The 14,768-nt window shown below is 40.0% G+C and overlaps 1 protein-coding gene across 1 annotated transcript; it reads right to left on the bottom strand.

The window, feature by feature from the left end:
- Window positions 1-6,906: 6,906 nt before the first annotated feature.
- Window positions 6,907-14,424, bottom strand: LOC306825553 (monocarboxylate transporter 2). The gene is made up of 5 exons (XM_079346369.1): window positions 14,165-14,424; window positions 13,671-13,814; window positions 12,899-13,584; window positions 12,053-12,293; window positions 6,907-8,094 (listed from the first exon to the last, which is right to left on the bottom strand). The coding sequence occupies exons 1-5, from the start codon at window positions 14,391-14,393 to the stop codon at window positions 7,919-7,921; spliced, it is 1,476 nt and encodes a 491-aa protein (XP_079202495.1). The 5' UTR covers window positions 14,394-14,424; the 3' UTR covers window positions 6,907-7,918.
- Between the last annotated feature and the right edge of the window lie 344 nt (window positions 14,425-14,768).

Genomic DNA, 14,768 nt, shown 5'->3' with positions numbered 1-14,768 from the left:
CAATGCGATGTGAACTCTGACAACTTTCAGACGCCGCTTCGGGTGCAAAGTGTAAGAATCTGTAAGTGGCTATTATCTTTGCTGACATGTAACTCAACAAAATACTACTTACTAATAATACTAAAGTCTACAATAGCTGATAACCATACAAGAAGCACTCGGTAAGAAGATGGTTTGACATAGCCGGACGTGCTCAAATTTGTAGTGTGTGTTTCAGTAGACAAATCTCTCCCCTAAAGCTGTGTGTCAGTCTTCATTGTTAAGAAGATAAAACACCAGATGTGGAAACTGTCAACTTATCAAGTGTCACTCATCCGTTTACATTTACACAGAATTAAGAAATCTGTAGCTTCACAGTCCTGTTGTTTCTAGCTGTGGCTGCTAGACAAAGATTGTAAAAGCTCAAGAATATGTGTTCTCTATAATTCTTTCTAAACTATATAACACACAAAAACTCAACGGGTTCAAACATTTCTTGCTTGAACTGCAAATGACATAATCTTAGTGTGAGATATAATATTACCAGCACATTGAGTAAACATTGAAACAGGCTGCCCAATATCAACCACCATGCTGTGGTTTAAAGATGATCAGAGATTTAGCAAACCAACAAGAAACAGTACAAAATGTGTTTGAAATAAACTCAATACGCGTAAGATATGAGATTAGCCTTTTATAGTTACTTGAAAAGAGAGAAGCAAAACAAATCTGCACATGTGTTGTTTGATTTTGTCATCATTTTCTAACACTATACCACACTCTGATCTGTCCTCAGTCGTCCAACAATTAATGGTTTGATTGTGAAAAAGTCCTGCTGCAAGATTTCTCATTGTAGACTTGTGCTAATATTCCCAGACATGTTCTCACATCCATCACCCATATCCTGTCTGCTCTCTAAATCTGGAATGTATACATGAATATTGAATAAAGCACACAGCTCTATTCATGAACAGAGTAAGGGAACATTTACACATTCTTCAGCCTCATGCACACTCATGTACTCATATACTGTACTTGCAACACACATAAATCCAAAGCAAAACCAAACAACTGCATGTAGCCCGGACCAAGCTTCCAGCTGAACTTTAGCAAATGAGAGAAAATAGGAAAAATGTGAAAGAAAAAAAGAGAGCAAAGTCTGCCAAAAGACAATCAGTCTGTTCACAGACAGCCTCTTATTAGAAAGACAGAACTTCTTTTCATCTTTATTGGGCGTTCTCTGTAGGCAGGAACCATTTCAGCTGTTTCTGCAGGGTGGAGTGTCAGAGAGTCTCAGAGGGCCTCATATAACACGCTGATACTCTGCGATGGTCGAGATTCATTTCAGCCTGATTCATGGCAAAATAGTTTATAGCTGTCCAAGGGAGGATATGGCTCAGTGATCAGCCAGCTCCCCAGCCACAAACAACAATTACACTAGTATGCATTTGTACAACTGCATGGGAATTTATGGGCGGCATGTGTTTCATGATGACATTCGGCTCCAGCATCTGGACAGAATATGAGATCTTTATGGATTGACAGAGATTTATACAAATCTTTTTAAGGTATTTGGGCTCAGTGTCTCTGTACTGAAAACATCAATACAGAGTTGTATGTGTAAATTGTTGCATTTATAGTATCTGAGTTCTCCCTGGAGTCCACCCAAAGGTTGTGAAGTAAAGTCAGCCAGTGGTTTCAGAAGGCTGTTTGGGAACCCATCCATGGCGGTTGTTATATCGGAAATGCTAACTCTATCAAACTTTCGATCAATGACCAAGGGGGTGAAGCTGGAGCAGGCTTAAAGCATCCTGACAAACCTCTACAACACATCCGCTTGCAGTCAAATCGATCATTCTTCTAAATAACCATTATTCAAATCTTGACGTTATCAAGAAAAAAATCATCTCCATGCACTGTTTGCAGATAAAGACGTCAACCAATCAGACCAAAGTTGTTTTAAATACACTCAGTAAAATGAAAATGGACAGTTGAGGAACTGCAGTTACTTTTAACTTTTAGATTGGCTTAATTTTTGGTTGCTGCCTGTGAGAGATCCATTTGCTGAATCAAAGGTTGCCGCTTGGTAAAACTGTACTTGCACATCGTCCTGCTTCTAGCTTAATTCCATTAGCATACTCTTTGTGACAAGCTAATACTAAAAAGGAGTAATGTCTGTCTTTCACAATATCCCAGCTGGGCCGAGAGGGAGTTCTAGTATACATCATATACACTTAATGCTCACTGAAAAGAAATAAAAACATAATGTTAATCAAAGCTTATTATAAAGGGAAAAGTGTGTGAAGCGTATAGGTGTGACGCTCCAGGGTTGTTAGCCGTTCCAGCACCATCTTTCATTTTAGCCTCGTAGCAGTGATGTACCTACTACGGTAGGCTATCTGTTGCCAGTTATTATCTAACACTTAACAAAAGTTATGGCCTACAGTGAAATTACATTTTTTTGAGATATATTAAGTTTTAATTAAATATTAAATCTTAATTCTGACCCAAAGATTTTGTATATGAAATCATCCAGAGAGAATAACCTCAGGATCATCCTCTGGGGATCTTAAATCAATGACATTCATTTTACACCTGATTTCAATCCCGTAATGGTGCTAAAGGTCAAGTCAGGAGATCACAAAAGGGAGTTCCTGTCTCTCATCAGCTGTGGTGTCTTGTAAAGGAAACTTGGCCTAAAGAATAAAAGAGAAGATGCTGAGACATTTCAGCTTGCACGTAAAACAATGAACCAACCATCTGACCAACAGATGGTCACCATCTATAGAGAGACATTAGTGGTTGAGGTAAAAATAGGTAACATAATCAAAGTATGGTTGATAGATGTATAAATGAGAATGAAGCATACTAAGCTAAGAAGATGGACAGGATAATAATCATTTACTGCTACTTATAGCAAACTTCTCTGAGGAACCGCTGCTGCGTCAGTGAACTGTGAAGCAGATGCCTGTCAAAGAAATGTAGTCAAATTAGGGCTGTCAGCTGGGGTCAGAGGTCAGCGTGGGGAGTCAGAGGTTAGCTGTGATTGGTTGGTGTGAGCCAAGCTGCTGGATTTAAAGAGGTATAAAAGGTGTCCTTACTGGCTGTAACTTCTAAACGCACTAATTGTGCTTTAGAAAGTAGAATCAGTAATTGTAGAAACAACTTGTTCGTACTACATCTGTTTTTTCTTATGAGAATCCATCCTGCAGTGTTGTGCCAAGAGAGAAATCTCCATTATTTGTAATGCACTTTTATGGTTTTGAAAAAGTGATTTTACAGTACTTTTCTCCCTTTGATGTTGTATATCGATAGCTATAAAAGTCTTCTTGGCTCACTTTATTGCCTCTGCTGTCTCTCATTTAAAAAGGTCAGAGAACAAGAAAGACTTCCCAGAAATTACTTTTAATGAGCGGCTGATAGAAAATTTACCCCAAGCAACAAATCTCCAGATAAATGGGCAGATCGATCTCTGACTTAATGGCTGTTTAAGTCCGTGAAATGGATGTGTGTCTGTCATGTTGATCCAGTGTGGGGCACACACAGAGACAATACGATCATGCAGTGGATTTATGTGAACATAAAGACACAAAGAGAGTTTTATGACACCAGATACATCAATTCAGAACATGTTAAGTTTACAAATTGGTCATGCAAAACAATGATGTTCCTCCGCATCTTTACTCTTTGAAGACAAATTTGTGAGATACTCCCTCAGAGATTGCTTTGGTCGTTCTGTGGGTGGCCCGGGTTCAAGCATGACCTATGGCTCCTTATCTGCATGTTATTCCCCACTCTCTCTCTCTCTCTCTCTCTCTCTCTCTCTCTCTCTCTCGCTCTCTCTCTCTCTGTCCGATCTAAAAAGAAGACAAAAGCCCAAAAATAAACGTTTGAATAGTGTGTGCTACTGTTCTTGCTGCTGTTGCCAAACCACAGTGTATTATAGGTTTCACTCTATGATATAACAAAGATGAGCACCTTTTATGCAATAACCATAATAATAATCATACATGTTTTTTAATGATTTTGCACTATAATAATGATTGAAAATAAAAACACTCTGACATTGCTGACAAACTAATCATTTAGACATTTTTGAGTCACATAATGAAATCTCAGACTTACTTCAGGCAATCTACACACGAGTGCTGAAGTTGTGTAATGCTGTAACTGGTTTCAGCGTGCATTGCTGCCTGCGGTGGAGACGGTGTGTGTGTGTGTGTGTGTGTGTGTGTGTGCGTCTGCTAACACCCATTAAGCTGAACCCCCTGACGCTACTCTAATCGTTTCTCATTACTACTGTGTCTATCATTTTTCACATCAGTGAGGAGGTTGCAGCCATGCCGGATCCTAACTTACCTTCATGACTTAGTTTTTCTTCTATATCATTATCCTTCATCTTTTCAAGGCCTTACACATCACAAAGTCGTTTCGCATTTATTTCGCACCTATTTCCCTTTCTTCTCTCTTTACTGCTCTTTCCTCCCCTCTTAATGCTCTTTATCTGTTTGAAGTTCTGTCCTTGTGCTTTCCTACTCCGACTTTCTCCCTGCTGGTTTCTCCTCTTTCGTGTGCACTTATCTCTTTCCCCCCTCTCTCTTGCCCCTCATTTCTGTCTCCTCTCCCTCCACCCACCTCCCTCCCCTCTTCTCTTCTTCGGGCTGCTTCTGAACACTTTGAACTCAGGTAGCTGTGTGGCATTCCTCAACATGACCCTCAGGAGCAAGTCTGGGTGAAAAAAAAAAAGAAAGAAAGAAAGAAAAAACCTATTTCAGCTGTTTCTATAGCGACCCTGAGCGCAGTGATTTCACTGTAGGGTCAAAGCGCTTCAATAAGCACTGTTGACTTCAAAGCTCTTCCTGTGTTTGCTGCTTTATTGGAGTTGAAAGTCAAACATAGACAGTGCCATATCCTTCTGCTCCTCTCTCTGTCTCCAAACACAACGCACAAGTCTTTACTGTTAAAGATATTGATGTAGGTCTAAAAGTAGAGCTATCTCTTGCAAATGCTGTAGAACGAATTGAACACATTCTGAACAGTTTTCCTCAGTCTTTGACTTTTCAGAAAATTTGAACACTAAGAGAAGAATTTTTTATGATCTGTGTGATTGTGTCTGGTTTTGAATGTGGTTTTAGTAGGCAGCTGCTCTCTGCTCTTCTCGGTACTTCCAAATCTTTTAGTGGTGCGCAGTACCAGACCGTACCGGCCGACTTTCACCCGTGGTTATATGAGGCTGATCTGCCTCAGCTCCTGCTCCCTGCCTGCTTCTAGGCAGACCAAAAGTACATATCATATCCATGTTGAGACAAAACTTCCAACATGGAGACCGCCATTGACTAACATCATGCTAAAAAAAGTTCATTCTTGCCACATATACCAGATTTTAATGTGTGACAAGAGTAAATGGACACTCACAAGAATAAACTTTTACAGTGTTTTAATTTGCCAAGCATGAAAGGAGCTTTAAAAAAATGTTCAAACATTTTCAAACAATTAAGTTTAATTTTACGCTTGTACCTTTTAGAAAAGTCAATTCTTAAAGCTCTTCTTGCACATTGCTTACACTGTTAACGTCATAAACATTTAGAGATCTATAGAGATATTCCTCATGTTTTTTTTTTTTTACGAGAACATGTTTATATGTATCGAGTAAAAAGGGGGAGAAAGTTTTGTCTTTCGTGGTGTAATTCAATATCCCCATGTTTTGCTTCTTGCTAAGTCTTTTATTTATGTGCTGCAGAGTAAATAGAGGTTAAGAGATTTCAAACAGGCTGAGCTGCAATTATACGATCAAACATCCTCCTGTATCAAGAAACAGACGATTTCAGGTTCATTTGAAGGGTTTCAAACCTGTCATTATTTTTTGCTCCCGGTCTTTGATAATAGGTGGTCTCTTCTGTTTGTGTGTGTGTGTGTGTGTGTGTGTGTGTGTGTGTGTGTGTGTGTGTGTGTGTGTGTGTGTGTGTGTGTGTGTGTGTGTGTGTGTGTGTGTGTGTGTGTGTGTGTGTGTGTGTGTGTGTGTGTGTGTGTGTGTGTGTGTGTGTGTGTGTGTGTGTGTGTGTGTGTGTGTGTTCGTGTGACTGTGGTTTAAATGTTGAACCTCAATGAAACATGGCTCATGTCTGCTGTATCAAAGCTTTTAAGTCGTTTTGAGACCATCTCTTGTGTTGTGGCAGGTTTTCTTCTCCACTGTCTCCCTCCTTCAGTGTGTGTATCAGATCTGTGTGTGTTGTCTCCATTGTGGGCCACTGTTTGTAAACCTTGTGTTGAAGTTTGTTATTTTAGATTTATGCAGAGTGACATGATTGTTTGTTCATGTTATAAGCACAGCACGCCAGACAGGGGATGTTTATCTGCTGCTTCTCGTCGGTTTCGGGTTATAAAAGCTTGTTTTCTCGATGGTTGCACATACCAAACATTCTGCAGCAGAGCAGAGGGGGAACATGTAGAAAAACGTTTCTAACTGGCTCCCAGGCTGCATTGGGACTGAAAATCACTGAACTATTTAGATGCTGTGATGTTGGTTCAGCAACTTAACACAACATTTCAGACTTTTTCCTCAATCTGCCTGCACATAAATGAACTCTTTATTTTAATGTGTGTATTTTACTTGCAGCATCCAAAAGTTTTGCATTCAGTTTGAATACCGAACCAAATACAAGTTTTGTGAATGGTCTACATCCCTAATGTTTTCTGTCTATGAACATTAAATCTGGACCAGTAAGCTCTTTTTTTTTTTCTTTCAGTTTTTTTAAAGATATAAATGCAGTTTCAGTTGCTTCACACTAGAGGGCAGCAAAGTTACATTTTCACTTTGCAGCCCAGCATCTCTCCATATGAATCACTCTTCTCACATTCATTAAGATGCTGCAATGAAATGTCATTAAAAAAAAAAGCGACTTTACAAAAACACAAGGAAATCAAAAGTTTTTGCTTTTCAATCAATTTATGGAAAACAGTTCAAACTGTACACACATTTTTACACAAGCTACCTTTTTTAGTACAGCTGCACTTATCTTATTAGGAAAGTATAGAAAAAGTAATGTGTCTCAATATTGGGCATTTAAATAACTGAGTACAGAGGAGGGCAGAACAGTGTCCCTCCCCTGCTTTGTTTATGTCCATTAACTTAAAAAAGACAAAACCCACCTACTGCATAACATGTTCAACTGATGCCAGAGTAAAAATACAGCTTCATCAATACAAACTAAACGATGGGCGTTCATGGCCTATAGTCTTTAGGTTGCGTCACACATGCGGAGGCTATCGTCCTTCAGGCTCCTGTCACGTATTTTATTCCTGACTCGCTCCCTGGTTTCCTGCTGTCATAAATTAGCTGCCCCTATAAAATAACGGCATTAAAGCCCGTAAAAGAAAAGACATATAATATGAGTTAAATTTGCAAACAAATGTGGTGCAGTGGTTTGCACTGTTGTGCTTGGGAGGAGGTGCCTGGTTCGAATCCCCATCGGACAGGGCCTCTCTGAGAGCTTGGATCTGCTGCAACCCCCGGTATAGACAATGAACGGATAATGTCGAAGATAAGCTTTATTTAAAAACAAATGTGGATATGGTGAATATTGTCCTGCGAAATTAAACATTTACATATATTGTTGATGACTAAAAAATGACTTAAAAATTTCCAGGACTAAAAATGCGCCTGCAGGACTGATCACATGATTTATATTCAAAAGCAAAAGGAGTTTAAAGAGACACACATTTGCCAGCTCAAGCCATCACTCTAGTATTCATTTGTACGGTTGCTTATTTATGAAAGCGGTTGAAGTTTGACTTGAATGATTTTTTTCTGTTCACTGCTTTCTATGGATTATAAAGAGGATACATGAGCTGGTCATCAGAACAGATCGGGAAACGGACTCCAAACTCCAAACCATCCACACAATCCCAGACAGACACTCAGCGGTTCACTCTCTTTCATTCATGTGATGTCCAGCTCTTTGGCTTCAGCTCTCGGCGCGCTGTCGGTCTGAGTTAACCTCTGACCCCTGCGGTTCATCTGGTGCAGGAGGAGCAGGAACAGAGCGGAGACGATGAGAGCAACTCCTGCCATGAGGAACCCTGTTCCATAGTCACTCATCTTGTCTATGAAAAATCCTAAAGGGAAGAATGTGTGTGAGTGAGCTTCAGCCTGCAACATTGATTTTAACTTTTAAATCTAATTAAAGCATGCAGCTCTGACTGGAAAACATCTCTGGGATAGACACAGTAAAATCACAACTCTGCTCCCTTCATTTAGAGACAGAGCTGGGATCAAGGTAAGGAAATCGAGGCAGAAATAAGGAAAAGAAGGATTGCACAAACATGATCACTCATTTTGTCCTAAGGCAAATAAGTGCAGAGACGTCCTCCTGTGAAGGAAACATAATTAGAACACTTTGATGAATCCTCCACATCCGTCAACTGCCTCCTCTTCAAAGTGAGCAAAGAGCTGAGCGCTACAGGAAATAAGTAAGAAATGGCCCGTGTGTCAGTGAGACCATGTTAAGTTATAAATAGAAGACTGTCTTCACTTCATCAAGGTCTTTACTTTGTTTCAGGTCATTTTCAGACCTTTAGCCTGATCTGAAAACTTCATTTACTAAAAAAGATGTCATATTTAATAATGAGAGGATTTGCAAAGCATTGAAATCCCATGTTTGATTGAAAACAGCACAAATACAACAGATCAAATGTTGTAACTAAGAAATATGATTGATTTTGGAAATAATATTGTTGGCACAAAAAGACAAGGAACTACATTCTTGGCAAAGTATAACAGCATGGCTCTGAGGTGAAAGACTCCGGGTGTTGAACTCGTTTGGCTGCAGTTCCCGCTTGTCAATGAATTGACAAAAGTGTGATTTATAGCCGTGAACGTGCACACTAAGTCCTTCAGTGAGTGTGCACTTCCAGGGGCGATGCAGTTTAAAGCCGCATCCAAAAATGTTACTGACTCCATCTTTAAAACAAGAATAAGACAACTGAATAGATCATTTTATATATTAATATATTAAAGCTCCTGTGAGGAACTTTTCATTTTCTGTCAATTTTGACGCCCCTCGTGGACAAAGAGGTACATTGATCGCTTCTCATATCTTATCCTGTACATTATTATGTTGTCTTTTCTGACAAAAACTCCATCCTTCATCATTTATTGTGAAATGTTTTTTTTTTTCTTTTCTGACAGGAAGAGTTTCGGCAAAAGCTAGAGGCATTAAAAGGTACAAATAGTCAATCTACTGACTGATGGCCTTCTTTGATTTTGTTTGACATAAAGAGACATCAGTAATCATTTCAGTCTGTTTCCTAACCAGTTCAAAACTCCTCACTTGAAGCACAAATGGGAAACGTACACTGACATGAACTGAGCTCCTCAACACCAAAGCACTTAAAAATTAAGGAGGGATTAACACAAACCTGTCCCAATATGAGGGTTGTGCTGCTGGCATCAAATATAAAATATCATATCATTTTCTCAGTTGTAACATTTGATATGTTGTCTTTGTACCATCTAATTTCACAAATTTACAATCATCGCGTTTCGTTTTTATGTACATTTTTAAACAACGTCCCACTTTATCATAGAGTGGGTTTGTAACATCGTCATGTAATCAACAGAAAAGGTTCTAAGGAGCTTGTAAAACATAAATGGAGATATTAAATTGAAAATTAAGCCATTAAAACAAAGGACACACTTAATACAGTATAATCTACCAAAGGTGGTTAAAAGGCGAAGTTAGGGTTTTTTTTTATAGTAAAAGATTAAGCGGCTCTAGAACCAGAATCTTCTCTTCTCAACAAAATAGCATCTTGGAAATCCATAAATACCATCGAAAGAATCCGAACCTCAGGTATTCTGAACATGTTGTTTTCTTCCTTTGTTGGAGCAGTTTCTCAGCTGATTTATAGTATAGCAGGCTTTGCTCAGAGGCAGGACACTTTCTGGCAGGAGATGCTGCTCCCGTGTGCCAAAGTCAAGCTGGATGATTCCCAGGCTTTATTTACCACCATTGTTTAGAATAGTGTGTAAAAAAGGGTCATAACCTCAGTAATCAGGTTGAAATGCTTGCTGGTGTGTAGTGCTGTGGGTGGTGTGGCTGCAACAAGACTTTCATTCTTCTGAATGTGAGACATTTTACCTGCAGCTTAGTTTTATGATATAGTTAGCAAGTGTTACTCATTTTGAACAACAGAATATGTTGTGATAATATGTTTAAACACAACACAGAAGCATACCTTAGTGATTCTGTTTTTTTAAAAAGCTTATATGTAGAGCTAAAGGGAAATAGCTCGCTTGTCAAAAATTAAAACAGTGTAAATATTTTTAACAACAGCAACATTCATCAATTTGTATCTTCTGCCTATGTTGTAACTTAACTTAAATGTTAGAGTGTAGACTCTGCCATAAGATTGAATTTACATTTAAACTAGGCCACATTTGAATTTACGTAAACTGGTGCAATCTGATACAGATTAGAGACAAAACGCCTCTTCTAATCGTATTCACATCGTATCATGCTGATTCTTTCTCACCTACATGATTTCAGCTGGCTCAGTGTTCAAGTTGAAACTCACGTCTACGTTGGAACTTTCTCAGCTGGTGCAACACCTTAAGTGTTAGAAGAGGGTAAACCTGAACTTACATTCAAACAAGGCTACGTTTGAACTTTAGCATAGATGGTGCAACCTGCTACCAGAGTCAAAAATGTCCCCAATTTCTGAAAAGGGACAACAAAGTGTCTCGTATCAAACTGTATTATATTATTCACATCGTGTCGCATCACATCATGTCTGATTATTTTTTCTCGCCCACATGATTCAAGATGGATCTCTGGAAGTCTGCAGAGAATCTGCAGAGGCCCCTTGAGGACTGGGTGAATTAGAGACCAGATGATTTAACTGGAACACTCTTTTTCCATCCATCCATCCATCCATTATCTCTCTACCACCTTTTCCCGTTCAGGGTCGCTGGGGGCTGGAGCGGCTGTCATCGGGTGAGAGGCTGTTGGCCAGTCAATCACAGGGCTAATATATAGAGACAGACAACCAGCCACACATTCACACCTATGAGCAATTTTAGAGCCGCTAATTGACCTCATTGGCCTTGCATGTCTTTGGGTTTATAGGAGGAAGCACTGTACATGGGGAGAACAAACTCCACATAGAGGAGCTCCTCGCTGTGAGCTAACCACAGGCTCCACAGTGCAGCCTATTTTTTTATGCTTTTTTTTTTTCTTTTAGCGGTTCCTATATTTTATAAATGTTGTTTGAATTGCTTTTTGTATGAATGGTGCTACTTAAATAAACTTGTCTTGCCTAGAATTAACATCACCATGTCAGTGGACATCGTTTGTCTTTGCTGACCCCTAGTGATCAACACATCAACTGTGACAAGAGGAAATGAAATCATCCTTTTTTAGGTGGAAGTTGTTTTGGATCATTCCACTCCTTTCTTTATGCTAACAAGGTGATAACTATGCTTTCATGCAGGACACAGCGTATGAATATGGACGGATGACGTGTGAAGCAGAATGGAGAGTCAGTTGGAAAAAATGAGAAAATAATCTTTGGGAAGCAATAAGCTGTGAAATTAACACATCCATAAAGAAGCATGATAATATAATTTCCGCACCGTTGCTCACTGAATAAAAAAAATCCTGTGGGATGGATCATTGACAAAATTCATGATTAATTGAAGGCCGTCGCTGCATGTCATAGAGGTGTAAAATCTCATTTTGGTTGAATGGGCTCACTGAGCTGTAGTTACAATGCAGAATGATGTATAAGCACATCAATTGTGTGAGATTTAATGTGCTGAAAGAAACGGCTTAGGCAAATGACTCTGTAACCTTGAGGAAATGATCTTTTTCTGAGAATTAACAGAAATGTCAAAGTCCTGTTTATTACTTTTTGCAGCTTCTTGTATACTTTGAGCTTGCAGACAGTCATCATAGAGGAACAGATCGTTGGGTATTTCACAGCCACAGCTCTGTGCTGACATCAATTTCTCTCTGATTTGCACAGTAGGAACACTCTGTGCTTGCAGTTTACAATCAAAGCATTTTCCACTAACCAGCGATGGGTGGTCCAAGCAGTCCTCCACTGCTGCGTATTAGCATGAAGAACCCCAGAGCACTTCCAAGCCTGTGGACGCCCACGACCTCAGCAAGAACGGTGATGTGGATAGCGACTGTAGCACCGTACACCAGACCGTACGCTGCGCTGAAACCGGCCAGCTCGGGGAATGAGGAAGCCAGAGGACAGAGGAGGAGCACGGTACCCAGAAGGATCACTGTGCCCGTCAGCTGCTGCACCTGGTGGGAGCATAGAAACAGGAGACAGATGGTGCATCAGCTGTTCCACTTACTTTCAAACACTTTTCATGCAGACAGTGCATTTCTTCTTCACAGGAACTATTTGAAATTATGGGAATCTGTCGCTGTCATTTTATCTCCTGACAAGAGTAAGACTGTAACTACTGAAGCTGAAACCAGCAAATGAGTATCTTGGCTTAGCATAAAAAACAGAGGTGAGGGAAACAGCTATCCTCCCCAAGTCTTTCTTATAGGTATACTGGACTATTTTCTCAGTCCAGAAGCTTATTGTGTCCCTTCTAAGTATAAAACATTATCTTTGCTCAGAGTCGGAGGACGTCTCCCACCCAGCTAAAAGCTTTTATGCTAAGCTAGGCTAAATGCTAAGAGCGGTATGATTATATACGACAACTCTACATGTGATAGTGATATCATTCTTTTCACACACTTCTGATGAGTCAGCAAAACAAACATTTAAACCTTTCCCACTCACAGACAATGCTACCAGTGCAGATACCACACATCAGCAATGTCTTTGGAGCAAGAATTGCAAGTGTCAGATTTTCTTTTGTAGTAGCTTGGGTTAAAAATTAAATTCAACTTACGGTCTCAACCAGTCTCAAGTTCGCAACCCAGCCAAAGAACACCCGTCCAAACAGGTCCAACACTGCAGAGATGGACATGAGTGCAGCCGCCCGGTATTCGTCAATCCCTTTACTACGAGCATATGGAACGAGGAAGAGAGCAGGCGCAAAGAAACCCAGGGCAGCAAACAACCCAAACATCGAGTAGACCATAAATCGAGGATTTGTGATGAGGGTGTAATCCACATAGCGAAGGATCTTGGTCCTGATTTCAGCCCTCTTAGTACTCTTGTTCGAGTCTGTCATGGTCTTATCAGGTATGTCCTTAGAGTCCTTAAGACGGGCCTCAGTTGTCTCATGTTCAACAAAGATTCTGCTCCCTAGATGCCCCTCATTGTCTTCTTTTGGTAGCAAATGCAGGGACAGGCTCTCCTCCTCTGCTTTGACCTCGCACATCAAATCTGTGGTGTCTTTAATAGGCCTCAGCAGCACCCCACACACACACAGGTTAAGTTGCAGTCCACCAAGGATTAACAAAGCACCCCTCCAGGAGTAGCTGTCAATCAACAGCTGGAACATGGGTGTGAGGATAAAGGTCAGGATGCACTCACCCGCACTGGCCAGGGCGTTTGCAACTGGACGCCTCTTCTCAAAGTACAAGCCCAGCATGGTCACTGTGGGTGTCCATGTCAATGCATAACCCAAACCTGCAGGAAAGGCAAAGGGTGGAAATCTGTGTGGATTGTTTTCTTAAGTTTGTTTTGGAAGTGTGTGTTTTAATCGAACCACTCACCATTCAAGAACCCCACTGTTAAATAGAGTTCAATCACATTACGAGAAAAAGACCCAAATATAACTCCCAAGCTGCTCGTCAGTCCTCCCATTATCACCACAGAGCGATGGCTGTAATGAGTACTCAGAGCAGATGCTACAGGAGCTGCAAAGGGACACAAGGGATATTAAGTAAATATCCTAATATGGACATGTATTGTAAGATTTGGCAACACTAGAGTAACAACAGTTTTGCAGCGCACTGTATGATATTACATAGCGGGTGCAAAGAAGGGTTTCCTTTGGCCATTTTGATTTGACATAATCATTAAAGCTTCAGGGTATGTACAGGAATAGTTTAATAAAGAGAAAGACGTACAGTATCTCTTTAATGTAGAAGAGAGCCACCTAGTGGTCAGTAGACTATGCAGAGCCCTTCGAAGGACTTAATGTCAAGGTAAAAAAGATGGATAAAAAGTTAAAGACAAAATAAACTGTAATGAAAAACACATTTACCCATAATGTGAATGGTAGCCACGGCAATAGAGGTTATCCAAGATGTCCCTGTAGCTGTGGTTTCAAAATATTGCTGTATTTCAACATAGAAAACACCAAAGGCCTTAATGACCCCAAACGTCAAGCCAAAGACCAGGAAGCAGGCGAGCAGGACGAACCAGGCGTAGCCTCCATCCAGTGTAGATACTTCAGGTACCCTCGTCCTCTGAGCCTTCATAGAAGAGTCCATGTTCACTCAAGCTGGTGTCTTCAACCCTCAGACGTCTATGGGACAAGACAATAACGAATGTATTTAATTATCTGTGACAAAAATCTTTTTTGTTCTTTTCTTAAGAAATGTTCTTACATGTCTTGTATGTATACAAGTTACATACAAGAGGAGAGACAAACACTAGAAAGGGACACGTTAATGCTAATATGCTTGCAGTGGCATTTAAGTATTGACTTGTTTGTTCTCATAGAAACTGTTCAGTGAGGTGTTTGTGGTTTTTTTTAATATATATGTCAAGATCCTGTTTGACAGGGACTAACCTACTGAGGGTCATTTTCCTCTTCTTTCATTTATTTGCCTTAATTAAAGTAAAAGCTGCTTTGAGGGACTTTT

This window comes from Symphodus melops (genome assembly GCF_947650265.1).
Source record: "Symphodus melops genome assembly, chromosome: 6".
Taxonomy (NCBI): Eukaryota; Metazoa; Chordata; class Actinopteri; order Labriformes; family Labridae; genus Symphodus; species Symphodus melops.
This window is presented reverse-complemented; position numbering and strand designations above follow the sequence as displayed.

What these genes read in the sequence shown, in the direction of transcription:
- LOC306825553 (XM_079346369.1), bottom strand. Translation starts at nt 14,393, where the DNA reads ATGGACTCTTCTATGAAGGCTCAGAGGACGAGGGTACCTGAAGTATCT. An exon ending in GGCTACCATTCACATTATGG is followed by an intron (nt 13,815 to 14,164) that starts GTAAATGTGTTT and finishes GTCCCTTTGCAG; the next exon opens with CTCCTGTAGCATCTGCTCTG. An exon ending in ACTTGAGACTGGTTGAGACC is followed by an intron (nt 12,294 to 12,898) that starts GTAAGTTGAATT and finishes TGCTCCCACCAG; the next exon opens with GTGCAGCAGCTGACGGGCAC.